Source organism: Chelonia mydas, chromosome 7 (assembly GCF_015237465.2).
Source record: "Chelonia mydas isolate rCheMyd1 chromosome 7, rCheMyd1.pri.v2, whole genome shotgun sequence".
NCBI classification, from domain to species: Eukaryota; Metazoa; Chordata; order Testudines; family Cheloniidae; genus Chelonia; species Chelonia mydas.
The window spans coordinates 50,982,421-51,010,185 of record NC_057853.1 but is presented as its reverse complement, the minus strand read 5'-3'; the positions used below and the strand labels follow the sequence as shown (position 1 = coordinate 51,010,185).

General features: G+C 49.0%; 1 protein-coding gene across 9 annotated transcripts in view; it reads right to left on the bottom strand.

The window, feature by feature from the left end:
- FANCD2 (FA complementation group D2) overlaps nucleotides 1-27,765 on the bottom strand; it is a 191,760-nt gene that overhangs the window by 115,343 nt on the left and 48,652 nt on the right. For all 9 annotated transcript variants that reach the window (XR_006292126.1, XM_037903424.2, XM_043550844.1 and 6 more), the window contains 9 exons: nucleotides 24,440-24,547; nucleotides 21,711-21,820; nucleotides 11,879-11,939; nucleotides 11,208-11,333; nucleotides 4,078-4,151; nucleotides 3,827-3,973; nucleotides 2,607-2,707; nucleotides 2,114-2,229; nucleotides 1,286-1,394 (listed from right to left, as the gene is read on the bottom strand). Coding sequence is in view for 8 of the 9 variants with exons in the window: in XM_037903424.2 (XP_037759352.1) it covers nucleotides 1,286-1,394; nucleotides 2,114-2,229; nucleotides 2,607-2,707; nucleotides 3,827-3,973; nucleotides 4,078-4,151; nucleotides 11,208-11,333; nucleotides 11,879-11,939; nucleotides 21,711-21,820; nucleotides 24,440-24,547 (952 nt within the window). In the remaining variant the exon portion in view is untranslated. The remainder of the gene's footprint in view (nucleotides 1-1,285; nucleotides 1,395-2,113; nucleotides 2,230-2,606; nucleotides 2,708-3,826; nucleotides 3,974-4,077; nucleotides 4,152-11,207; nucleotides 11,334-11,878; nucleotides 11,940-21,710; nucleotides 21,821-24,439; nucleotides 24,548-27,765) is intronic.

Here is a 27,765-nt window from a genome sequence, read left to right as displayed (position 1 = left end):
TCCTGTATGCCCTTACACTGGGGGCTGATAGGGAGGCCAGCATAGAACCATTCCAGCAACTCTAGGCCAGCCAGGGAACAAACACTCTTACTTCAGGGTACTCCCCTGGGGCCATTGCAGCCCTCTTTATGTTGCTGCAGCAGTTTAAAGAGCTAGGGCTTGCTTACTACTTCCAGACCGCAGTTTATCCAAAGATTTAAAAATGGGGCTTATAATTAGGGCCCTACCAAATTCTCAGCCATTAAAAATGCATCACGGACCGTGAAATATAGTCTTTTGTGTGTTTTTACCCTCTATTATACAGATTTCACAGGGGAGACTAGCATTTCTCAAATTGGGGGTCCTGACCCAAAAGGGAGATGCAGGGGAGTCGCAAGGTTATTTTAGGGAGGGGGTCACAGTATTGCCATCCTTACTTCTGCACAGCCTTCAGAGCTGGGAGGCTGGAAAGCAGCGGCTATTGGCCTGGCACCCAGCTCTGAAGGCAGCACCCTGCCAGCAGCAGCACAGAAGTAAGGGTAGCAATACCATACCATACCAGCTCTGAAGGCAGACATGGGATGGTATTGCCACCCTTACTTCTAGGCTGCTGCATTCAGAGCTGGACAGCCAGAGAGTGGTGGCTGCTGACTGAGGACCCAGCTCTGCAAGCAGCCTCCTAGAAGTAAGGGTGGCAATACCATACCATGTCATCCTTACTTCTGTGCTGCTGCTGCTGGTGGCGGCGGATCTGCCTTCAGAGCTGGACTCCCGGTCAGCAGCCACCGCTCTCCAGCTGCCCAGCTCTGAAGGCAGAGCCGCCGCCAGCAGCAGCACAGAAGTCAGTGTAGCAGTACCGCAACTTCCACTACAAAAACCTTGTGACACACACCCCAGCCCAAGTCTTTTTTGGGTCAGGACCCCTACAATTACAACACTGTGAAATTTCAGATTTAAATAGATGAAATCATGACATTTACAATTTTAAAAATCCTATGACTGTGAAATTGACCAAAATGGACCATGAATTTGGTAGGGTCCTACTTATAATGCACATTTGTTACAACCAGATCTACTCTGGTGAGACATTGTCTCTTCATGATACGGCTATTAATTGGCTTACTGGAGTGTCTGTCACTTTCTACCAGATTCCATCAACATTTGCTGTTGGGAATAGTGCAGGAGAAGTTCAAATGAAGACATAATTCAGAGAATAACTATACAAGGCATTTAGCCATGCAGAGTGGTCCCCTTCCAAGGGCAAATTCTCACTTAGACTCTGGATCCTGTATTCTGCATAGCTCACCTGCTAAGCACTTTCCTAGCATGTTCTGTAGCTCGGTGATGTTCTGTAATCGAGTCAAAACTTTCCCTTTCATCTCAAGGTCCTGTTGCTGACAGAAGGCATTCACGACCTATAGATACAAATCATACTCATTAGCAACAAAAGGGGCACTATTCAGTAATTAATTTCTCCTGCCTGACTAACATCTACTAGTCCCGAACATCTGGGTGACACCATTCACACAGGCAGTTTATATCTCTGAATCCACGCTGCACAGAAAAACCCATCTCTTCAGAATTCCATCAGAAAAAAACTATCAGAGCAGCAATGCCCATGTCTCTCTCATAATTGCTACACAGAAGCAGCTACTGGATATCCTTTTAGACATGTTTACAAAGAGGGACTGGTGAACATATTAATTAGGGGAGAGGAATTAACACATGATGCGTTTGTCTATCCCAAAGGACTGAGACAAGTGACAGCCAGGAAGCCATCCACCAGGAAGGGACATGAATTGTAAACAGCACTCCCTGTGAAGCCACTTACAGCTGGTCTTCACTACAGAATCCCTGAAATCTGAAAGAGTGTGCCTAGGGACATGGGGGTCTGTGCCCAATCCAACTGGGGAGCGAGCAGGGAAGAGATGAAGGGATCTGTGCCCACCCAACTGCCCCCCCCCGCATTTGAGGGGCAGGACAGGTCCATGGGGGCCAGGACCTGCCAACTCCCCTTTGCACAGGTGGCATGTTACAAGCCTGTTAGAAGGTGATTACAATACAAAATTCTGTAGCACAGTAAGGTATGAAGTGAGCAGTGGAAGGCCTAGCCTCTTTCTGCAGTTCCACTCACCTCACGGAACCAATTGAGCGCATGGAACAAGAGTGAGCACAGGAATTCCCTTTCCTGCTTGGCTAAGGAGCCCAGCTTCCCTTCTATCTCCAAGTCAGTCAGGTATAGGGGACAGCCTGTAACAGAGCAGGAACAGGGCTACTTGAACTCTGCTTGCCGGGCTCAGTTACCATGACATCCATCTCTGGCACTCTCACTCACCTGGCTTCCCTTTGTGTGGAGAATGCTTTATTCCCATTGCATGCACTGTACCAACCACCACACTGAGCACTGTTGAACTCAACCTCCCACCAGAGGAAACCGAGCCCAGCCAACCACCTCCCTCAGGTCAGAGAACAGCCCACCATGTCCGGGGGGGGGGTGCGGGTAACACAACACCTCAATCTCTCCTGCACCAGTCCTGGAGACCCTGCCATGACTGCAGAGATTGTTGGCAGAACTAGGGCAGGGAGACGGGCTCAGACAGGTAGAGCTCAATGGCTATTCCCTATACCTAGCAAGGCATCGATCTCCTCCATGCTCCCATTGTGTTGTTCCGTCGTGTAAAGCCTCAGCAATCGGAAAGAGGGACACAAACATTCTGGAGACACTATCCTGGGAAAAGAAGAGATAGGCTGTTTTCTGCACTCTACTACTCAGCAGGGGAACCTCAAGAAAGAAAAATATTTCCTGTCCCTCTGAAGCCACTGCCCATTTGTAATATTCTGCCCCTGCCAGTCTGCAGGGAAGAAAAGCACCATGGTTAACTTTTCTCCCTCAGCTTTGCTTCTAAAGAATAAAGTCCTTGATCTCATATGATTAGGGTAAAGTTCCACAGGTAGAAAAGAAGCTGTACTTGAACCGATCAGATCAGACCAGACCAGGGTCCATCTAATCCAGTGTCTGGGCAATACCAAATGAGTCAGAAGAAGGTGTGAGAAGCTGTGAAGTGAGCAATTGTGGAGGAGAAATTTCCTCCCAATTCCCTCAGTAACTGGTTGCTTTTGCCCTGAGGTAGGAGGGCTCATGCACCTCCTAAAAGTGTTTTTCACACTAACTCTGGATTTTCTTGTTATTCATATCAAAATGTCAAATTCTCTTTTGAACCCAAAAAGTTTCTGGCCTCAATGAGCTCTTGTGGCAGTAAGTTCCAATGCTGAATATATGTTGGTAAAAATTAATTCCTTTTACAGTATTAATTTTGCTACCTTTCTGTTTCAGTGGATGTCTTGTTCTTGTGTTAGGAGAAGGAATAAAAAAGGAGCACTCAATTATATACCTCAATCACACTTCCTCCAGCTTTTCTCTAAACTAAATCTATCTATGGTACTTAATATCAACCCCATTTCTACAGTATCATAATCTTTGATATATTTATTATTACAACATCTCCAGGAGGCAGGGAAATGCTATTTTCCCCATTGTACAAATGGGGAACTGAGGCAAAGGGAGACTAAGCAACTTGTCAAACATAGCACAGGGAGTCTGTGGCAGGCTAGCACGCAAACCACTATATCATCCTGCCCCTCCCACACCACAGAGCTCCAGACATCTTCAACTGCAAGAAATGGACAAGAATACAGGCTCCTGCCTAACTTTTCTGTCTAGTCATTTGATAGGCATTTAGGGAGGCAGAACTGTGACCAGAATTTATAGTGCATGGCCCTAAGAGGAAAGAACATCACTACAATTTATTGGACAGTGAAATGATTTTAAAAGGAAGGCATCACTTACTTTTTACCCTGGTTCCTAGTTGCCATTTCATCAACACTCTTGCCAAGCCAGTTCTGTGACAGCAGTGGCAATAGGTTGATAACAATTGTTCCCTGACTCTCATCTTCATCCAGGTTATACAAGGACTTCACTGGGAACAGGTGAACACTGCAGAGAAACCAGTTGTCAGTTGCAGTCAGCATCATGTTAGCAAATTTAGCTATTGACAATAAATATTATTAGCATTAACACTTAGCACTTCTCCAGCATACCCATCAACTACAGGAGTGAGATCTACCACAAAGTCATTGGAAAAGTCCTCCACCACACTCTTCCCAATCCGCTCCTGGAAGAAAGAGAACCACAGCTTAGCACAGGGGTTAGTGAAAGATGATCCCAAACGAGGGGCAACAGATACAAAGGAGAGCAGAACCAAACTAAAGAGTCCTGGAGAGATCAGAGCAGGCTGCAAGAGCCATGGAGCCTGGGAAAGGGAAAGGAAATGAACAGCTGAGACACAAAACTGGGATTTTGCTAAGCAGCTGCAGCGAACATCCGCTCTACTTACTACTCTCTTAATATGCATTCTGCATGCAACCAAGCCTTCTAGTTGCAGCAGGGGAGCCATGGGACTGGGACAGGTGGCATCCATGAGAAGGTCTTTGACTGAAGACCTGACCCACAGTATGCCAAACGCTTCAAAGGGCTGGTATTGTATGTCATGCAAACTGGATCCCATGCACTTTACACGTTTAAATCATCAGCGATGGCTGAGGGAGAGATAGAAATTAATTGGATTGGACAGGGGTAGGAGGAGAGAGTTGTCCAACAGTTTGTGGGGAGTAGGAAAGCTCCAAGAAATTACACATAGGAAACACCTGAATAAATGCCTAAGGGTATGTCTACACTACGAAATTAGGTCAAATTTATAGAAGTCGGTTTTGTAGAAAGCGTTTTTATACAGTCGATTGTGTGTGTTCCCACACAAATGCCCTAAGTGCATGTAGTCGGCGGACTGTGTCCACAGTACTGAGGCAACCATCGACTTCCGGAGCGTTGCACTGTGGGTAGCTATTCCACAGTTCCCGCAGTCTCCACCACCCCTTTGAATTCTGGGTAGAAATCCCAGTGCCTGATGGGGCTAAAACATTGTTGCGGGTGGTTCTGGGTACATATCGTCAGGCCCCCCCTTCCCTCCCTCCCTCCCTCTGTGAAAGCAAGGGCAGACAATCGTTTTGCACCTTTTTTCTTTAGTTACCTGTGCAGACGCCATACCATGGCAAGCATGGAGCCCACTCAGCTAACCATCACTGTATGTCTCCTGGTTGCTGGCAGACGTGGTACTGCATTGCTATACAGCAACAGTTTATTGCCTTTTGGCAGCAGACAGTGCAATATGACTGGTAGCCGTCGTCGACGTAGTCCAGGGTGCTCTTTTAACCGACCTCAATGGGGTCAGGGGAGCCTGGGCAAACATGGAAGTGATTCAGCCAAGTCATTTCCCTTGTTTCATCTCGTGGCGATTCAGTCCCGCACTGTCTTTTAATCTGCAGCCAGCGGAAGACGATGGCCAGCAGTCATACTGCACCGTCTTCTGCCAAGCACCCAGGAGATGACGATGGCTAGCGGTCGTACTGCACAGTCTGCTGCCAGCAAGATGTATACAGACAGATGAAGTGGATCAAAACAAGAAATAGACCAGATTTGTTTTGTATTCATTTTCTCCTCCCTCCCTCCCTCTGTGAAATCAACGGCCTGCTAAACCCAGTTTTGAGTTCTATCCTTGAGGTTTTGAGTTCTCTCCTTGAGGGGGCCCTTCTGTTTCTCTCAAAGCCACCCCCTTTGTTGATTTTAATTCCCTGTAAGCCAACCCTGTAAGCCATGTCGTCAGTCGCCCCTCCCTCCGTCAGAGCAATGGCAGACAATCGTTCCGCGCCTTTTTTCTGTGCAGACGCCATACCACGGCTAGCATGGAGCCCGCTCAGAACACTTCGGCAATTAGGAGCACATTAAACACCACACGCATTATCCAGCCGTATATGCAGCACCAGAACCTGGCAAAGCGAAACCGGGCGAGTAGGCGATGTCAGCGCAGTGACGAGAGTGATGAGGACATGGACACAGACTTCTCTCAAAAGCACAGGCCCTGGCAATGTGGGCATCCTGGTGCTAATGGGGCAGGTTCATGCGGTGGAACGCTGATTCTGGGCTCGGGAAACAAGCACAGACTGGTGGGACCGCATAGTGTTGCAGGTCTAGGACGATTCCCAGTGGTTGCGAAACTTTCGCATGCGTAAGGGCACTTTCACAGAACTTTGTTACTTGCTTTCCCCTGCCCTGAGGCGCAAGAATACCAAGATGAGAGCAGCTCTCACAGTTGAGAAGCGAGTGGCAATAGCCCTGTGGAAGCTTGCAACGCCAGACAGCTACCGGTCAGTCAGGAATCAATTTGGAGTGGGCAAATCTACAGTGGGGGCTGCTGTGAGGCAAGTAGCCAACGCAATCAAAGATCTGCTGACATCAAGTGTTGTGACCCTGGGAAATGTGCAGGTCATAGTGGATGGCTTTGCTACAATGGGATTCCCTAACTGTGGTGGGGCCATAGATGGAACCCATATCCCTATCTTGGCACCGGAGCACCAAGCCAGCAAGTACATAAACCGCAAGGGGTACTTTTCAATAGTGCTGCAAGCACTGGTGGATCACAAGGGACCATCATCAACTTGGGATGGCCGGAAAAGGTACATGACACTCACATCTTCAGGAACTCTGGTCTGTTTCAACAGCTGTAGGAAGGGACTTTCTTCCTAGACCAGAAAATAACTGTTGGGGATGTTGAAATGTCTATAGTTATCCTTGGGGACCCAGCCTACCCCTTAATGCCATGGCTCATGAAGCCATACACAGGCAGCCTGGACAGTAGTCAGGAGCTGTTCAACTACAGGCTGAGCAAGTGCAGAATGGTGGTAGAATGTGCATTTGGACGTTTAAAAGCGCGCTGGCACAGTTTACTGACTCGGTTAGACCTCAGCAAAACCAATATTCCCACTGTTATTACTGCTTGCTGTGTGCTCCACAATATCTGTGAGAGTAAGGGGGAGACGTTTATGGCGGGGTGGGAGGTTGAGTAAAATCACCTGGCCGCTGGTTACGCACAGCCAGACACCAGGGCTATTAGGAGAGCACAGGAGAGCGCGGTGCGCATCAGAGAAGCTTTGAAAACCAGTTTCATGACTGGACAGGCCACGGTGTGAAAGTTCTGTTTGTTTCTCCTTGATGAAACCCCCCGCCCCTTGGTTCACTCTACTTCCCTGTAAGCTAACCACTCTCCCCTCCTCCCTTCGATCACCGCTTGCAGAGGCAATAAAGTCATTGTTGCTTCACATTCATGCATTCTTTATTAATTCATCACAGAAATAGGGGGATAACTACCAAGGTAGCCCAGGAGGGGTGGTGGAGGAGAGAAGCACCAGGAGGGGTGGTGGAGGAGGGAAGGACAAGGCCACACAGCACTTTAAAAGTTTATTGAACTTTATTGAACATTTATTGAATGCCAGCCTTCTGTTGCTTGGGCAATCCTCTGGGGTGGAGTGGCTGGGTGGCCGGAGGCCCCCCCACCGTGTTCTTGGGCGTCTGGGTGAGGAGGCTATGGAACTTGGGGAGGAGGGCGGTTGGTTACACAGGGGCTGTAGCAGCCGTCTGTGCTCCAGCTGCCTTTGCTGCAGTTCAACCATATGCTGGAGCATATTAGTTTGATCCTCCAGCAGCCTCAGCATTGAATCCTGCCTCCTCTCATCACGCTGCCGCCACCTTTCAGCTTCAGCCCTCTCTTCAGCCCGCCACTTACTCTCTTCAGCCTGCCACCTCTCCTCCCGGCCATTTTGTGCTTTCCTGCACTCTGACATTGTCTGCCTCCACGCATTCGTCTGTGCTCTGTCAGTGTGGGAGGACAGCTTGAGTTCAGAGAACATTTCATCGCGAGTGCATTTTTTTTGCCTTCTAATCTTCGCTAGCCTCTGGGAAGGAGAAGATTCTGTGATCCTTGAAACACATGCAGCAGGTGGAGAAAAAAAAAGGGACAGTGGTATTTAAAAAGACACATTTTATAGAACAATGGGTACACTCTTTCACGGTAAACCTTGCTGTTAACATTACATACATAGCACATGTGCTTTCGTTACAAGGTCGCATTTTGCCTCCTCCCACCACGTGGCTAGCCCCTCATCCCTCCCCGCTCCCAACAGCAGGGAACATTTCTGTTCAGCTACAGGCAAACAGCCCAGCAGGAACGGGCACCTCTGAATGTCCCCTTAAGAAAAGCACCCTATTTCAACCAGGTGACCATGAATGATATCACTCTCCTGAGGATAACACAGAGAGATAAAGAACGGATGTTGTTTGAACGCCAGCAAACATACACTGCAATGCTTTGTTCTACAATGATTCCCGAGTACGTGTTACTGGCCTGGAGTGGTAAAGTGTCCTACAATGAAGGACGCAATAAGGCTGCCCTCCCCAGAAACCTTTTGCAAAGGCTTTGGGAGTACATCCAGGAGAGCCGCGAATGCCACGGCAAATTAATCATTAAACATGCTTGCTTTTAAATCATGTATAGTATTTTTAAAGGTACACTCACCAGAGGTCCCTTCTCCACCTGGCGGGTCCGGGAGGCAGCCTTGGGTGGGTTTGGGGGGTACTGGCTCCAGGTCCAGGGTGAGAAACAGTTCCTGGCTGTCGGGAAAACCGGTTTCTCCGCTTGCTTGCTGTGAGCTATCTACAACCTCATCATCATCGTTTTCCTCGTCCCCAAAACCTGCTTCCGTGTTGCCTCCATCTCCATTGAAGGAGTCAAACAACACGGCTGGGGTAGTGATGGCTGAACCCCTAAAATGGCATGCAGCTCATCACAGAAGGGGCATGTTTGGGGCTCTGACCCAGAGTGGCCGTTTGCCTCTCTGGTTTTCTGGTAGGCTTCCCTCAGCTCCTTAAGTTTCACGCGGCACTGCTTCGGGTCCCTGTTATGGCCTCTGTCCTTCATGCCCTGGGAGATTTTGACAAATGTTTTGGCATTTCGAAAACTGGAACGGAGTTCTGATAGCATGGATTCCTCTCCCCATACAGCGATCAGATCCCGTACCTCCCGTTTGGTCCATGCTGGAGTTCTTTTGCGATTCTGGGACTCCATCATGGTCACCTCTGCTGATGAGCTCTGCATGGTCACCTGCAGCTTGCCACGCTGGCCAAACAGGAAATTGAAATTCAAAAGTTCGCGGGCCTTTTCCTGTCTACCTGGCCAGTTCATCTGAGTTGAGAGTGCTGTCCAGAGCGGTCACAATGGAGCACTCTGGGATAGCTCCCGGAGGCCAATACCATCTAATTGTGCCCAGAGTACCCCAAATTCGACCCGGCAAGGCAGATTTCAGCGCTAATCCCCTTGTCCGGGGTGCAGTAAGGAAATTGATTTTAAAAGCCCTTTAAGTCGAAAAAAAGGGCTTCGTCGTGTGGACGGGTGCAGGGTTAAATTGATTTAACATTGCTAAATTCGACCTCAACTCCTAGTGTAGACCAAGGCTAAGGTAGGGGTGGGGATCTTAATTGGTTTCCAGTATCTCTTTCCCCCTGGAAAGGGAAGAGCATCCTCTTCCCCCTGCATTTCATACACTTATGTGGCCCAGTGACCAGAGCATTGGACTGGGACTGAGGAGACTGGGTCCTATTCCCAGATCTGCCATGTGACCTTGGGCCAATCACTACCCAGCCTGTGGCTCAGCTTCCCTAGCTCTAAAATGCTACTCACTGCCTTTGAAATGAAAAGTGCTATGAAACCACTAGGTATTATTGTGATTATTCTCCCATGTCCTTGATTCAGTTTGACTAAGCTACTGTGGAAGGGAAGGTCTCTGCCACATCCAAATATTTTAAGAAGATTATCGCACTATCCAGCTTCCCTGCCTGCTGCTGCCTGTTCCCCACCCCTTTACACAGACTTACATGCACCCAACACCCAGAGGTTATTCCAGAGCAGGGGTTCTCAACCTTTTTATTTCTGAAGCTAATCCAACATGCTATAAAAAGCCCTGGGCTCTCTAGCAGTGGGGTTATCAGGCTGTGGCCACCCAAAGACAGACGGGCACCTCCATTCAAGGGGTCCCCATTGACAGATTCTGTGCAGGATGATCGTTCCTCTCCCCAAGGCATGCTATGTTTGATGCAGAATTCTGGGTTACTTGGGGCCCCCAGCTCTCAGGCTGGCCACTCTGCTGCCACTAATCACAACACTGGTTTGTTCTTCTTCCATCTCCCAACTACAAGGGCATTGTCTTCAATGGGGTAGGGGATGAAGGGGGAGAGTGGGTTGCTCAAGATAAAATCCCAGTGAAGACAAGGCAATGTGTAAACTTCAAATGAACTAGCAGGTTGAATTACAAACTAGGCTCCCCATAGTTTTACCTTGACCTGCTAACACGTGAGAACTCCTAACCATCTCATTTGGGCTAGGATTTTACCTAACATTAGCTGACTCAAGTTAAGAACACTTTTTCCTAATGAAGACACAGCCAGAGAGGCTTCAAAGCAGAACACAAGGTCATCTCTGCAACCCTAAGCCAATGGCACTAAATACTCTGGACTTTCTGCACTGGCTAATGAACTGTGGTTGCTGTGGTCTTGGTACTTGCTTCCAAGAATCACAGCACAGCCAAGTTCCACCCTCCTCCCAATACCAGTGCTGCCTCCTGTGCCCCGACAGCACAAGACCACCCCCACAACAGCTCCTCCATGGTCTCACATTCCCCACCAGCCACCCTCCTAACCCCCAGTATGACCTACTGTCTTCCCCAGTAGGCACAGTAGAAGGGAAAGCAGGGTTTGAAAGGGCTCCCAAGTAAGGGGAAAGGCAGGGTCAATCGAGACTCTGCAGGAAGAAGTCCCAACTTGCTCCCCAACCAAGCAGCCCCAAACAGCCCCATGCTGTCTCCTCCAAACCCTTGGACATTAGAGAGCCCTGCATGTTTAAAGGGATGCCATGTAAAAAAAAAGTTTAAAGTAGTTTCAGGTTCTATTCCTGCCCTTGATCCCCCCTGCTATGTCTGGTACATTTACAACCACATTTGCTATTTTTAAAAAGGTTTCTCTCTCCACCGTGGCTGTGTGAAAGGCATACACCAACAACAGACCACTCCAGGTATGTAAACAAAAAAGTAAACAAGCTGAAAGACTGGATTTTCCATCTAATCTCAGTCAGTTACGGGAATCCTAGGTGTCACCTGTAGCAATAGCAGGAACAACATTTTCAGACAGGGGTGTGATTCTTACACAGATGCTGTCCCATAATGCCTGGTTAACCTGCATGTCACCGAAGGGTTAGTATAACTGACTGAACACAGACCACTCTGTAACATACCAGGATTTGCGAATCCAAATTCCCTTTCTGTTTCTCAATCAAGTTGGCAAGTTCATCGTAATACAGAGCCAAGGCCTCAGGACTTTGCTCACAGCAGTAGCTCACCAGATCGAGCAAGATGGAGAGCTGCAAAGAAGGACCAATGAGAGGGGAATAATACATACCCTACCCACCAGCTTGATCAGAGACAGGCAGGATCCACAGCTCCCCCTTCTCCACCTCCCAAACTCTCCCACTGAGACACAACCTCCACAAAGCCCTGCCCAGCCCCTCTCACTGACATACAAATCCCACAAGCCGCTGCCTTTCTCCACCGACCTGACCCCTCGTATTACGTATTTGTGTTACAACAGTGACTAGCAGCCCCAGTCATGGGCTATGACCCCATTCTGCTAGGCACTGTTGAACTCCTCAGAGGAAAGCGGTTACAGACCAAGCACAGGTCCTATCCTCCCCTAAATGGCCTCTCATTCTGCTCTCTGCAGACACACAAAACTGCCTTACCCCATTCCCGGGCCCTGCACTGACACCAATATCCCATTCGCCCAGTGGGACCCTGACCTCTCCAGAGAGACAATCTCCTCTGCTTTTCACACCCCCGCCTGGCACAATCCCCTGGCAGTGCATGGATTCCAGTCTCCCTTCAGCACACACACTGTCCTGGTACTCACCTGTCTGCAGTGCTCTTCACTTTGCTGCGTTCTCTCCAATGAACACCTGTCTTCTTTACTTCTGAAATCAACAAACTCTTTTCACTGCACAGTATGCTACACAGCAAGATGCTCAAACCTGTTTACACTAAGATACAGGGCTCCCTGCCCTGGAGGAATTATTCATGGGAAAGATGGGCCTACCACAAGGGCAAACGCCTAACTTCCACTACTTAGGCCCAAGCGTTTCTTCAATCAGGTTTTAAGTGTCAGCACAGACAGGGAATGGCAGAGAGTAATAGGGAGATTCTTGGAGCATCATTAAAAAGTGCTCTTGTTTCCAGTGTCAGGATTGTAGGCATAAGACTGTTGATTAACCTAAAGGATGGCTAGGGCTGCACTGTCTATGGAAAGTTCAGGTGAGTCACTGAAGCACATAAGAACATAAGAACGGCCATACTGGGTCAGACCAAAGGTCCATCTAGCCCAGTATCCTGTTTTCTGACTGGCCAATGCCAGGTGTCCCAGAATAGGTAATCACCAAGTGATCCATCCCTTGTCACCCATTTCCAGCTTCTGGCAAACATCCCTGTCCATCCTGCCTAATAGCCATTGCACACACAATGCAGTACTTCACAGGGGGTAAGAACTTCAATAGCAAAGAGAAACTTTACAGGAACCCAACAGAACCATTGTAAAGTAGAAGTGTATTAATCTGCTCCGCAGATCCCCAATACACACTCCCCACCAACATGCCCTACTAGAATATCAAACCTACTTTACAGGGTCCTTTTCATTAGGTGCTCTAGAGACAGTGTTATGCAGAAGAGCACCTTTGAGAGCTGCTGTTGGGAAGTGTGCTAGCTCATGGGCCTGGACAGACAGCTAGACTGGGCTTTTCTCTCCATGTAACATAACAGTGAGAGCATTTTTTGAGGACAACCGAGTGAATTGTGTGATCCTGCATAACAACTTTATGCTGTGACCTCTGAGACCCTCTAGTGAGCCCTGGGGCTTTCAGCAGCTCTGAAAAATTACATAGGGAGTGTGCCAGATCATCTTAAATGGAACTCAAATAAAAAGCCATTTAAACTAATCCTGAAATCTCTTGTTCCAGGTATGATCCCTTAAAAGCCCCACTGGCTGTGCCCACTGTCCTGCATACTCAGCAGATAGTGCTCACATCCCTGAACAAGAAATTCATAGATTATAAAGCCTGAAGGGACTATTCTGATCAGTCTGACCTGTCTGAATTAATTTTTATTTGAACTAGAACAAAACTTTTAGAAAAACATCCAATCTTGATTTAAAAATTCCAAGTGATTGAGACTGCACCACAACCCTTGGTAAATGGTTCACCGTTAGAAAGCTGCACCTTATGTCCAGTCTGAATTTGTCTAGCTTCAACTTTCAGCCATTGGCACTTCTTACACCTTCTGTTAGACTTAAGAGCACTCTATTATCAAACTTCAGTTCCCCATGTAGGTATTATAAACTGTGATCAAGTCACCAATTAAAAAACGGTTACTCACCTTCTCGTAACTGTTGTTCTTCGAGATGTTTTGTTCATGTCCATTCCAATCAGGTGTGTGCGCACGCACGTGCACGATGGCTGGAAGATTTCTCCCTTAGCAGCATCCGTCGGGTCAGCTTGGGCGCCCTCTGGAGTCACGCCCTTATGACGCCTAATATATAGCCCTGCCGACCTGCTACCCCTTTAGTTCCTTCTTGCCGGCTACTCCAACAGAGGGGTAGGAAGGTGGGTATTGGAATGGACATGAACAACACATCTCGAAGAACAACAATTACAGGAAGGTGAGTAACTGTTTTTTTCTTCTTCGAGTGCTTGTTCATGTTGATTCCAATCAGGTGACTCCCAAGCAAAATCAGGAGGTGGGGTCGGAGCTATCCACTGACTGGAGTACTGCTCTACCAAAGACTGCATCATTTCTGGCCTGTCTAGTAATTGCATAGTGAGCAGCGAAAGAGTGTGTCGATGGCCACATCGCCGCTCTGCAGATTTCCTGAGTGGGGACTTGGGCCAGGAAAGCTGTTGATGAAGCTTGCGCTCTTGTAGAGTGCGCCACTATCGGGGGCGCTGGGATCCCTGCTAGATTGTAGCACTTGGTAATGCAGGCCTGACAAAGTTCCTTCCCCACTCTGAACTCTAGAGTACAGATGTGGGGACCTGCATGAAAGATCCCCTAAGCTTATTCTTACCAGCTTAGGTTAAAAACTTCCCCAAGGTACAAACTTTGCCTTGTCCTTGAACCCTATGCTGCCACCACCAAGTGTTTTAAATAAAGAACAGGGAAAGAGCCCACTTGGAGACATCTTCCCCCAAAATATCCCCCCCAAGCCCTACACCCCCTTTCCTGGGGAAGGCTTGATAAGAATTCTCATCAATTTGTACAGGTGAACACAGACTCAAACCCTTGGATCTTAAGAACAATGAAAAATCAATCAGGTTCTTAAAAGAAGAATTTCAATGAAAGAAAAGGTAAAAGAATCACCTCCGTGATGGTATCAGGATGGTAAATACCTTACAGGGTAATCAGATTCAAAACACAGAGAATCCCTCTAGGCAAAACCTTAAATTACAAAAAGACACAAAAACAGGAATATACATTCCATCCAGCACAGCCTATTTTACCAGCCATTAAACAAAAGGAACCCTAATGCATTTCTAGCTAGATTACTTACTAACTTAACAGGAGTTGTAAGGCTGCATTCCTGATCTGTTCCCGGCAAAAGCATCACACAGACAGACAAACCCCTTTGTTTCCCCACCCCTCCAGATTTGAAAGTATCTTGTCCCCACATTGGTCATTTTGGGTCAGGTGCCAGCGAGGTTACCGTAGCTGCTTAACCCTTTCCAGGTGAAAGGGTTTTGCCTCTGGCCAGGAGGGATTTTATAGCACTGTATACAGAAAGGTGGTTATCCTTCCCTTTATATTTATGACAAGGCGCTAATCCATGATGAAATGCACTGTATCGAAACAGGCTGGCCCTTCAGTCTGTCCGTTACTGCGATGAAGAGCTGTACCGACTTCCTGAATGGTTTCGTCCTTTCTATGTAAAAGGCCAGCGCTCTGCGGACATTGACAGTGTGGAGTCTCTGCTCCCTGCTACTTGCAAGAGGCTTGGGGTAGAACACCGGGAGGAAAATGTCCTGGTTGATGTGGAACTGCGATACCACCTTCGGGAGGAAGGTCGGATGGGGTTTGAGCTGAACCTTGTCCTTAAAAAACATGGTGTAGGGCGGCTCGGAGGTTACAGCCCTAAGCTCAGACACCCTCCAGGCTGAAGTTATCGCCACTAGGAACACAACCTTGTAGAAGAGGTAGAGCAGGAAGCATGTTGTTAGAGGCTCAAAGGGATGCCCATGAGCCTAGAGAGGACCAAGTTAAGGCCCCAAGCAGGAACCGGTTGGAGGATGTGTGGGTACAACCTGTCGAGGCCCTTCAGGAAGTGACTGACCAGGAGTTAGCGAAAACCGAGCGGCCCTGTACCCCCGGGTGGAAAGCCAAGATAGCAGCCAGGTGTACTCTTACAGAAAACAAGGAGAGACCTTCCTGCTTTAGGTGGAAAAGATAATCCAAAATCTGGGGCACTGAGGCTAGCACCGGGGGAAAGTTATGCTGAGCTGACCAAATTGAAAATCTCTCCCACTTGGCCAGGTACGTGGCCCTAGTGGAGGGTTTCCTACTGCCCAAGAGAACCTGTCTGACTTGTTCTGAACAGGAGAGCTTGGACAGGTTCAGCCATGGAGCCTCCAGGCTGTGAGATGCAGCGACTGCAGGTTCAGGTGCTGGAGCCGCCCGTGATCCTGCGTGAGAAGGTCCAGGAAAAGCGGCAGGGTAATCAGGGCTCCCACTGATGTGTCTAGGAGAGATATGTACCAATGCTGGCAGGGCCAGGCTGGTGCTATGAGAATGACCCAAGCCCAGTCTCTGCAGATCTTGAGCAGGACCTTGTGGACGAGTGATATGGGTGGGAAGGCGTATAGAAGCGGATCCCCCCAATGGAGGAGGAACGCGTCCACTCTGGAGCCCGGATTATGGTTCTGGAAGGAGCAGAACTGCTGACACTTCCTGTTGCGTCGCGTGGTGAAGAGGTAGATCAGAGGACAGCCCCACCTCTGGAAGAGCGACGATGCGACGTCCAGGTGAAGGGACCACTCGCAGCTGTGAAAAAACCTGCTGAAGCTGTCCACCAGCTCGTTCTGGACCCCAGAAGGTAAGACACCTGTAGATCAACTGAGTGCTCTATACAAAAGTCCCATAACCTGAAGGCTTCCTGGCAGAGGAGAGAGGAGCGTGAACCCCCGTTTGTTGATATAGACCATCATGGTCGTATTGTCAGTCATGACCGATACACATCAACCTGCTAGATATGGGTGGAATGACTGACACACTAGGCAATATGAAGACAGAGATCTGACTGTGACCAGAGGCCCTGAGTCCTGTGGTCCCCCAAATGAGCCCCCCACCCCAAATCTGACGCACCTGTTACTAGCATCAGGGATGGTTGTGGGGCAGTGAAGGGGACTCCTGAGTACACCTGCTGAGCGTCCATCCACCACAGGAGCGAGTCAAGGATGGGGCGAGGCAGGGTCACGATCCTGTCCAAAGGGGCGGGTCTGTACACTGACGCAAACCACGACTGAAGCGGCAGAAGCCTGAGTCTGGTGTGTCAAACCACATATTTACAGGCCACCATGTGGCCAAGCAGTTTGAGACAATTTCTCACTGTGGTTGTGGGGAACTGCCTGAGTCCCTTGATCATGGCGTCGAGGGCCTGGAATGCTTTGGCTTGGGTTGAGTCCAGAACCGCCCCTATGAACTCTATCCTCTGGAGCGGGGACAAAGTCGATTTCGCCTCGTTGAGTAGGAGGCCCAGATTCTCAAAAGTGGCTCTGATGAATGCCACCTGAGCCCTGGATCGGCCTTTGATCAGCCAGTCGTTGAGGTATGGGAACACCTGTACCTGATGTTTCCACAGAAAGGCGGCAACAACTGCCATGCACTTGGTGAAGACTCGAGGTGCTGCTGACAGGCCGAAAGAGAGGACTCTAAATTGGTAATGGGAACCGCTGACCACAACCTGAGGTACTTTCTGTGGTTTTGCGCTATTGCTATGTGAAAATACGTGTCCTTCAAGTCAAAGGTGGCGTACCAGTCTGCTGGATCCCATGAAGGGATAATAGAGGTCAAGGAGACCATGCGGAATCTGAGTTTCCTCACAAACTTGTTGAGGCCACGCAGGTCCAGGATAGGCCTTAGGCCGCCTTTGGCATTAGGAAATAGCAGGAATAGAAACCCTCGTCCCTGTGCTCCAGTGGAAACTCTTCCACAGCCCCTAGCGCTAGGAGTGATTGAACCTCCTGAACGAGAAGTTGCTTGTGAGAAGGGTCCCTGAAGAGGGATGGGGAAGGGGGGAGGAAGGGCGGGAGGGCACAGAATTGGATGGAGTATCCCCTCTCTACTGTGCGAAGCACCCAACGGTCCGAAGTTGAATGGGACCATGCATGGTAGAAAGGGGATAGTCGGGAGGAAAAGTTAAGACAGGGTGAATCCAGTCTCTAGTCTGGTGCACCGTCCTCGACTGCACCTTCAAAATGCCGGTTTGGGCTGGCCTTGGTTAATGGAGGGATGTTGCCTTCTCCTACCGCTCCAGTTCCTCCTTCTAGAGTTGTCCTGGCAGTTCTGCTGTTGGAACCTTTGCAGAGGTTGTGGGCGGAAGGGTCTGCGCTGTGTGGTGGGGGTATGCAAGCCCAAGGATCTGAGGGTGGCTCGGGAATCTTTTAGGCTGTGGAGCCATTTGTCCGTCTTCTCTGAAAACGGACTCACCCTCAAACGGGAGGTCCTGAATCGTTTGTTGGACTTCGTAGGGTAACCGAGACTTGCAACCAGGCCCCCTGTCACATAGCCATCCCTGTCGCCATGACTCTTGTGGCAGCATCTGCAGCATTTAAGGCTGCCTGCAGTGAAGCGCAGAAGACTAATTTCCATTCTTCCACCAAGGCGGTGAATTCTGATCGAGAGTCCGAAGGGACGAGCTCCGTGAACTTAGCCATGGAAGCACAGGTGTTATAAGAGTACCTGCTCACAATGGCCTGCCGGTTAGCAATACAGAGTTGTAGACCACCAGTGGAGTAGATTTTCCTATCCACGAGGTCCAGTCGTTTAGCATCCCTATTCTTTGGGGAAGGACTTTGGAAATCTTGTCTCTCCCACTGGTTAGCCGCATCGACGACCAACGAGTCCGGAGGCGGATGGGAGTAGAGATGCTCAAAGCCTCTGGAGGGGATAAAATACCGGCGCTCATTGTGTTTGGCAGTGGGTGGCTGTAATGCAGCTAGCCGGGGCTTGACCCTCTCCGGGGCGGTGGGGAGCCACGCTGGCTCACGACACACAGATAACGTTTGAGGAAATTAGTCCGGCCTTGGGAGTCTCCCTCGGCAGCCCTTGCGGCAACTGAAACAAGCACCGTAAGCCCAGGCCCTAGGTCAAGGCGGGGCAACAATGAGTCAGGTGCTCAGGCCCTTTGTCAGGAGCTGAGCAGTAGCAAACAGTATGCAGAAATAGGCCCAGGCCCTGGATCAGGGCGGAGCAACCAAGTCAGTAGCTCAGGCCCTCAGGCAGGGGCTGAGCAAATAGTTCAGTTTTAGCAGGGCCAGGCCCTAAAGGACCTGGAAGAGGGGGAGACTGCCACCCACAAGTCGGGTGGCAGGGGGGACGCAGGCCATCCCACTCCATTGAGTCCCAGCCCGGGGCCCTAGCAGCGGCAGAATACCTACTGCTGTGTCAGTGGGGATCCTGGCCGCAACACACTGACATGGGCTCTGTCAGTGTTACAGCCAGACTAGAGTCGGCTGTCCCCGGGCTACTTCCTAATCCCCTCTCTTGGGGTACGTGGGTCCAGGCAGTGTCCTCCGGGGCGTCCAGCACCATGGGTTCCTCAGGGTAGCGGCCGCAGGGCAGGTCCAACAACTCCTCCGGGTAGCGGCCGCAGGGCAGGTCCAACAACTCCTGGCACGCACCTTGGGCCGCAGGGGCTTCCCAGTCACGGGCCAGGCTGGAGGCATCTGGCCTCCCCAGAAGCTAGGCCCTCAGTGAGCTCTGAGGGCGAGTTTTTATACTTTCGGGTCACCGCCTGACCTGCTGAGGGGCGGGCTCAGAGCTCCCTGGCTCCGCCTACTCCGGCACCCGGATGGGCTCGTCCCTCTCCGGGGAAGCAGGGAGCCACACCACCTCACTACAGTGGCAGAGAAGATGGCGTCTGCAATAGAGTTTTGATGGTGTCCACCACTGTCTTTATGAGGGGTAATGCTACCCGTGAGGGCCCCGAGGGTGCTAGGATGTCCACCATGGGATCCGTGTCCTCAACCACCTCCTCGGCCTTGATGCCAAAGTCTTGGGCAGCCCTGCGAAGCAACTGCTGTAAAACTCTGTTGTCCTCTACCGCAGGGACTATGGACGTCCCTGCCAACGCTTCATCCGCCGACAAAGAGGAGGAAGCATGTGCTGGTGGTGGAAGCTCCCTGCCGTCTGCCCTGGATGGGTCACGTGACTCCCGGGGCAGCGCTGGAGGTGGTGCCAATGATGGTGCCGGAGCCACAGGCGGCGATGGCATCAGTCTCACAGGAGGGAGCTGCATCGGTACACTCACAGGAGCCGCCGGGGTCGGGGGGCCTGGTGCCGACATCGGAACCTGGGCCGTAGGTGCCTGCATCAAGGTCGACGTCAACAACGGTGCAGGCATGGGAGACGGGTGTGTCGACGTTATGAAGGTCGGTGCCGAAGTCGGAGCCGAGCACGGTGCCGGAGTCAACGCAGTGCTGGAGGAAAAGGCGTCGGGACCGTAGGCGCTGGATGCGGATGCACATCGGAATGCGGTACATAAGTGGCGGAGGTGACTGAAGACGTTGTTGAGCATGGGCCCTGGGTCCCTCCCTAACCCTGGTGATAAGCCCGGGGAGTCCAGAAGGGCCACTGAGGCAGGTTCTGCCACTGCAGAGGCCACACCTGATGCTCCCTTCTGTCTCTGCCAGACCTCGCTCTCCGGCTTCTTCTCCTACTCGAGCGATAGGAGTCGGGCTCTGACGCCGAGGTCTCAGACACTGAAGACCACGGAGGAGCCGATCCTCGGTGTCTAGAACAGCGAGAGCTCAGGGAGTAGGAAGGCTCTCTGTCAGTGTATAGGTGCCGATGGACAAGGCAAAGGGGAGTGCCTCGACATCATAGCTGGCTTTCCCTTAGAATGCACCAGAGGACGGGGCTCCATCGGCACTGAGGGTTCCTCTCTGGCAGGTGAGAATGGTGCCATCAGGTGGAAGAGATCTCTGCGGCCTGGTATGCTTCCGGCGTGGACGGGAGCTGCAGCTGCTGCGTAGGCGCCGGTAATCGAGGTGGGGCCAGACTCGACTGCCTCACCTGGATAGGAGTCGACACGGTCCTGGAAGGAGACGCCGAGGAGTGGCCCGCCTGGGGTCGCACTTCTCGAGGCTTAGCCAGAGAATGGCCGTCCAGCTTTTTCTTCTTTTGAGGCACCAGTGAATGGGAGCGGTGACTACTATCAGAAGGGCCCCATGAGGCGCCGTGGTGATGCTGAGCGTCCCTGGAGGAGTCCTTCCTCTGCGCTGAAGTCGCCAACAGCACTGGGGCGCTCCATGTCGAGGATGACGCCATTGGGGTTGGGTATCTCGAGCCCAGATCGGAGTGGGGGCACAAGGCTGCCTCCATGAGGATCACCTTCAGCCGCTGTTCCCGTTCTTTAAGTGTTCTTGGGCGGAACTTGTGGCAGATCTTGCAACGATCTTTCTGATGAGCCTCCCCCAGGCACCGAAGACACGACAAGTGCAGATCACTCTTAGGCATGCGCTTGGCACAAGCCACGCAGTTCTTAAATCCCTTGGACCGCGACATGCCACGGTGCCGGGGCCAGAGTTGGGCGGGGGGGGAACCCCCAACTACAATACTATACTAAACTTTAAATTGGTACAACTCACTAACTAACTATATACACAGAATAACAAAGAAAACTTGCTGATCAAGAGCCAAGGGAAGTTCCAGCCACCGTCACTGGGGGTAAGAAGGAACTGAAGGGTGGCGGGTCGGCCGGGCTATATATTAGGCGCCATAAGGGCGTGTCTCCAGGGGGCGCCCAAGCCGACCCGACGGATGCTGCTAAGGGAAAGATCCTCCGGCCATCATGCACGTGCATGTGCACACACCTGATTGGAACCGATGTGAACAAGCACTCGAAGAAGAACCTTCTTTTTGATAAACTAAATAGACTGAATTCCTTGAGTGTCTCACTATAAGGCATGTTTTCCAATCCTATAATCATTTTTGTTCTCTGAACCCTTTCCAATTTATCAAAATCCATCTTGAACTGTGGACACCAGGACAGGACACAGTATGCCAGCGGCAGTCACACCAGTGACAAATACAGAGGTCATATAACCTCTCTACTTCTACTCAAGAATCAACTGTTTTTATATCCAAGGATTGAATTAGCCACAGAAGCTCATGTTGCACTGACTATCTACCACAACCCCAAATCTTTTCCAATCACAACTCCTTCTGATGCTGATCCAGGCATCTCAGAATCAGCATCATCAGGAAAGCAGTGGCAGGACCAGCAGCAGGACAGCACATTTTTAAAGGATACACGGGACAATCGTGTGCAAAGAATGTTTTTTGGTGGTTTTCTTCCAGTGAGCCTTAGCGTGACGATCACAAATGATGTGACTGTCCCCTTTCTCCTCCCCTCTTACTAGCTCTGGTTATATCAGGCTGGCTAGAGCAGGTTAAATGACAGTTGACAGGTTCTATTCCTTTCTCACCTCTTTGATGCCATGCTGCCTGCCACGGTAATAGCACCAATAATCCCCATTTGTTTATACTTAGGAACAGTGCTAGAAAGCCACTTCCTGATCACCATATGCATATCGTCCTGCAGAGAGAGAGAGAATGAGGCATTACAAGTAGTCACCATGTATGCATTTGTGTGTGTTAATGGTACTGCTGTGAACATCTCACTTTTCAACACTCAAAACTTGCAATAGAGCTCATTTACTTCCCTGTTAATTTCCTCCAGACAACGGGGCAGCCAGACCATGGGAAGTACATCCTTGTAAGGGAAAACACATGTTGTGACTGACTCTAACAGCAACCCAAAGCAAGAGGACAGTGAGTTTCAGCTGGCCTGTCCAGTTGAGTGTACCCCAACTCCCTAATGTCATAAACTGCATCTAAAAGGTGTCATATAAGATATCAGTAGAAAGCTAATAGCTTACTTATCATCAAAAAGAAAAGGAGCACTTGTGACACCTTAGAGACTAACCAATTTATTTGAGCTGTAGCTCACGAAAGCTTGGTTAGTCTCTAAGGTGCCACAAGTACTCCTTTTCTTTTTGCGAATACAGACTAACACGGCTGTTACTCAGAAACCTTACTTATCATCAATATCATTGGGTGGTGTATGTATGGAGGACAAATTCAAAATTACAAATATATTAGGGATTATGTTATCAAAAAGTGTGCCTGCCAGACAGGGCTGAAGTTACCCCACACTGGATATAACAATGTGGTTCTGCCATCTTGAAGTTATTTCCAAGTTACATTAAGAAACAATGGGAATGCAAATTACATAAAAGGTAAACGGGACCAGCAAGCCAGTAAGGGGAAGAGATAACCACTCAGCATCATGGCAGGGAGAGGGGAGTGTAGGAACAGATCAATTTGCATTTTAGCAAACACCAGTAGGGGAAAAACCCAGCATGGAATGTCCTTTACCAGGAGACTCCATGTCGCCTACCTCACAGCTTGAATGAACTTTGCTTTAGGGGAACCCTTCAGGAGAATCCATTTAAAAGGTTCACTGAACTATAAAAGAGGGGCAAAGAACCTCAAGTGATCTTTCACCTAAGAAGACAAAGAAACCAAGCACTTTGGACCTTGTGGGAGATCCTGATCAGACAGGTGCTCAGCCATCTTGCTGGAAGGTAGATTGGTAAGCAAACTATCTTGAACAAAGACTGCAGCTTGTTGAGTGAAGTCTTAGCCACTAGACAGTGTTTTTCATTTTTATTTGCTTGTAATCATTTCTAACACTATCCTTGATATCTGAACTTACTTAAAATCCCATCTCCTTTTATTAATAAACTTGTTTTACTTTTAATCTAAACTGACCCAGTGCTGTGTCTGAACTGAAGTGATAGTTTACTCCAGTTAAAGTGATAAGCTGAGCACATTTTGTCATTTTAGAGGGCAAACAAACATTATTTCTCTGAGCATTCCAGGAGAGGACTGGATACTTCAGAGCAGATGATTTTGGGGAAATTTGGGACAGGGAGTATGTTGGGGTCACCCCTGCATAAGGTAACCGGGTGACAGAACGTAGAGTAGGGCTGTTGTGTTGTAGACAGGCTGCTGGAGTGAGAACTGCTTAACACAGAGACACTCAGTGTGTGCTTGTCTGTAGGCTTGTCCTGGTGGTGAATCACAGCAGCAGAGCATTCAAAGCACTCAGAATACAGAGCAGGCAGTGACACAGCCTCTCACTGTCTGGGTTGCACTCTGGAACGTGACAGTGACCTCATTTACTATGGGGACACTAGCCACACATCCACAGTTAAAGATGCAACCAATGTTCCAAAATTAGGCTCGTTTTGACCTTTGTTCTAGTTATTTAACGAAAGTGTGTAGAAGAATATTTTTTATTTGCAGGCTCTATACTGTTTCTAAGCCCAGGTCTCACAACTTCCAATTTTCACAAGATTTTTCAGCTACTTTTGCCTGACCACTGCCTCATTGACGGGTATGAAAATTCAGACCTATGTATTTGAACATGCTGTTGTTACATTGTAATTGACTAGTTCCCTAGGATATTGTATAATAAGCTGGAAGTCAATTCAGACATAAAATGGATTTGGTAACACACATTTGTCCTCTACAGTTTTAGATATCAAACCTCAGATAACAAAGCTCTGAAGTCTAACACTTCGATGCAGCATAGAAAATACTCCTTTGAGGAAGGTAACTCTTCAGGGGCGGAGTCTCTTTTGTTTCTGTCTTGCAAACCTTAAGTGGCCTGTTAGAGAGAAGCTCTCCCGCAGCAGACCTATTGGGGGTGCAGTAGCTGAGCTATGCTTCCTGAAGGATTCCTAAGGTGTGTAGAAGTCAAGTTCTGCTGCTGTGCCCCTCAGGATGTGTGCAGGCAGTGTCTCTCCAGTGGAGCTAATCAGGTGTGCGGTAGCAGCAGGGAGTTCCTCCTGTGTGGAAGAGGAATGAGCTCCACAGGAAAAAAGTCTGGAGCAGGAAACGGGCTCACAACCATCAAACTTGGGGGGGGGGGGGGCAAAGGGAGGGTGAGGGGAGGAAATTTTAAAATTAAAAAGGTACTGTGCACCAGAAATCCCCACATGCAGGAGGGCTGTACAGGCTGCACCATCCTGGGCCTGCTGCTGCTGTCTCCACACCACACAAGCTCTGCAAACTAGCGCAGCAAGGGGAGAAAGACCAGGGATTTGCTTCCTTCCTGCCCCCATTGTCTCTCTCCCCCTCCACTCACCTGAATATAGCTGTCTTCCTGCCTCTGGCTGAATGCCAACTCGCCAAGAATGTAGAAAAGTTTCCGGATTTGCTGTGGATTCAGCTTCTCCGTATAGTCTAAAATGTTCTGTAATAGAGAAGTGTCAAAGTAGCCACAATACCCTGACAGGCCCTTCTCACACTCCAAATAGCACACCTGCAAAATGTAGCTGCCCACTTCTTCCATGACTTTGGTCACCAGGAGCATGTTAAATCTGTGCTCCAGTCCTTCTACTGACACCCAGTCTGCTTCCATTGCCACTTTAAGGCTTTGATCCTAGTTTCAAAGCAGGTCCCAAATGCATTAATGATCATGGTGGCATGGAGAATAATATGGAAAATGATATAATGCCATTCTATAAATCAGTGGTGTGGCTTCATCTGGATACTATGTGCAGCACTTGACACCTTATCGCTGAATGGATATTGCAGAACTAACAGGGGTTCAGAGAAGGGTGACAAGAACGAGTGAGTGCCTGGAGAAATTCTCCTAGGAAGAGAAATTGAAAAGACTGGGGTTGTTACCCTACAGAGCGGACAGACAAAAAGGAACATGACAAAAGTCTATAAAACAGTGAATGATCTAGAGAACGAAGATTAGGAGGGCTGTTTGCTCCTTGTTCTTGTGATGAGAGGGGGAGTTCAATGACATTGGAAGGTGCCAAACTCAAAACTGATAAAAGGTGATTCTACCATTGGATCTTGACAAAAACTAATATTCTGGTAGAGATGCTAAGGTTGCCTAACACTTTCCATTCCAAGCCTCTGTTTTCCATTGCTCATAACTTTGCCAAATTGTAACGGTTTAGATTGGAATTTTCAACACCTGGACTCTGCCTCAAGCTACTTTTTTTCCTTTATGAAAATGATTGTTTCCCAGAACTAGGCTAGTTTTTCCACTACTTGGTAATTTTGCTCATGTTAATATTTTTATCCAACTATTTCTCTGAAAAGCACTAGCAAGTCCGTGATTTGGAGCAGGAACTTGGAATTTGCAGGGGATGATCTTGGGGTCAAAGAGGTGCCATTTGCTATCCCCATGAAATGTATCAAATTATAAGCCTCCCAAAAGTGCCAACTGCACATGCTCAGTAGAGCTTTATGGAGGATTCTTGCTAAAATCTCTGAACATTCTGTCTGTGCTGAGCATGCTCTATCCGCATAGAGATCCCTATGTGCCAAATACACTAAGCATCCTCGACCTCTACAGAGCTCACCACCTGCCTAATGCACAAAATATGCTCCCTAGACTCCACTGAGCCTCATACAGATTAGGCATAAAGCTAAAGCTCTGCGTCGGTTGCGATGCACTACTGCTGCTATCCCACAGTTTGGCTTAGGGGAGGGTGTAATGGGCCGGCAGTAGAAGGAGACCATGAATTCTAGTTTCAGCTTTTCCACTGACTAATGTTATGTCTATACTCTTCAGGGCCCTTATTATTGAGCAAATCCTAACAGCCCTACCTCCAGAGGCAGGCATATATAATTTCCCTCCATTTAATGAGGGGGTAAGCGAGAGGTTGCACAAGGTCACATGTGGCAGAGCTGAGAATAGAACATGGGTCTCTAACATGGCAGAGCCAAGCCTCACCCATTCAGCCACAATGTGCCAAATCTAAGTGCTGTGCTGTGCTGTCTGTAACCACTAGACCATACTCCCCTCCAGAGCCAAGAATAGACTCCAGCATTCCCAACATTCCTCTGCCGTCTAGTAAATAATTATGTAAGTTACTTGCAAAGGTGCACTGCATTCCCCCTCATGATTGGTCCACAGAGGGTATTAGGCTGTTATCCTCTGAGTCTAACAGTTGTTCCTTAGCTAGAATGGTAGAGGTCTTTGCTGTGGATACAAAGGTCCAGCACATGCAGAGATCAATATGGTTCCTCATGAAGGAATTTCTGATTTTTTTTTCCATTTTCCTTTTTAAAAATCCTAGCAAGTTACATACTAAAACCCTACATTAAAAAGAACATTATGACTGCAAAGTCAAGCCACTCTCAGTTTGGAAATGCTTGATTTAAGACTGCATATACAACTTTAATTTGGTCGTCCTTTGTGTAGGCCCCATTCAGGGTACAGGATTGCCAGTGGTTCTGTCCCTTTTAGCCAAGACCGTTATAATGCATATGCACAAAGAAACCGAATTAAGATTGCATGGGCAACCTTTTTTCTGACACTTTCTAACTTTTGAGGGCTGGACTTTAGAACCTTAATGTTTTTTTACCAACTTTTTTTAAAATGCAATTTGTTGTTTTTTTTTTAAACACAAAAAACAGAAATTCCATCACAAGGAATCATATTGATCCCCCAACTTGGGTCATCACAGGATTTGGATCTTGAGATCCACAGCACAGACCTCTATCACTTGCACTAACGAAGTAACTGGTAGCATCAGGAGGTTGTTATTCTCAGTGTGGGTCAGGCACTAGAGGAAGATGAGACACGCATCTGCCAGTGGGTTTCAGAGCTATCTGCCAGAAAGCAGATGAATCTAGAGACTCAGGACTCTTGGGTTCAATTCCAAGTTCTAGATGGGAATGTGCTCTACAACTTTCTGGCCCTGTACTCCCACAAGCTTGTCGTTCTCTCCCGCACCTACCTCCATTTCCTGCACCCTCTCCATATCGCCTCCCAGGCTCCTACCTTGTCCTCACCCCTACTCTTATCCTCCCACTCCCCTATACTCCCAAGCTCTTATCCCCAACATGAAACAGCAGTAGGTCAAATCACACTAGAGAACTTCTAGTGTGCAGCAGCAGGGTCCACAGAGTTAGTGCATGACACATTGGAGTACTGTAGATTTACACCGGTAACAGGACAGCTGGGCCCTGTGATTAAAACAGGTCAGTTCCCCTGTGCTAGACCAGGTGCTCCCAGCTGAGCTAATCAGAGGTCCGAGGGCTGCACCTGGGATATAAAGGGTCAGAGTGTATTCCAGTGAGGGCAGAGCTGGAAGAGGAACTGCAGAGAAAAGCTGCAGGGAGAGAGGGTATCTGCAGTGGTCCCCGAGGACAGGAGTTGGGGCTGGGTAACAAGACCCAGCTGAAAGTTTTGATTTTCTTTTGGGAGAAGGGAAGTCAAGCCTTGCATTTTCTCCAGCTGCTCTGAGACCAGGAAGGGGCAGTACCTCAGGAAGGAGGGGTTGTGTCCAGCTTAAGGCTGGGTGAAAGATTTTTTTTGTATTTGTTTTTGGTACTGTGTGAATAAAAAACAGATCCCCAAGAAAGGCTATAATTGGATGAGAATGACTGTGGCATTTGTGAGGGGCCCTGAAAAAGAGGAAACAAAGGAAGGGCACTGTAGAG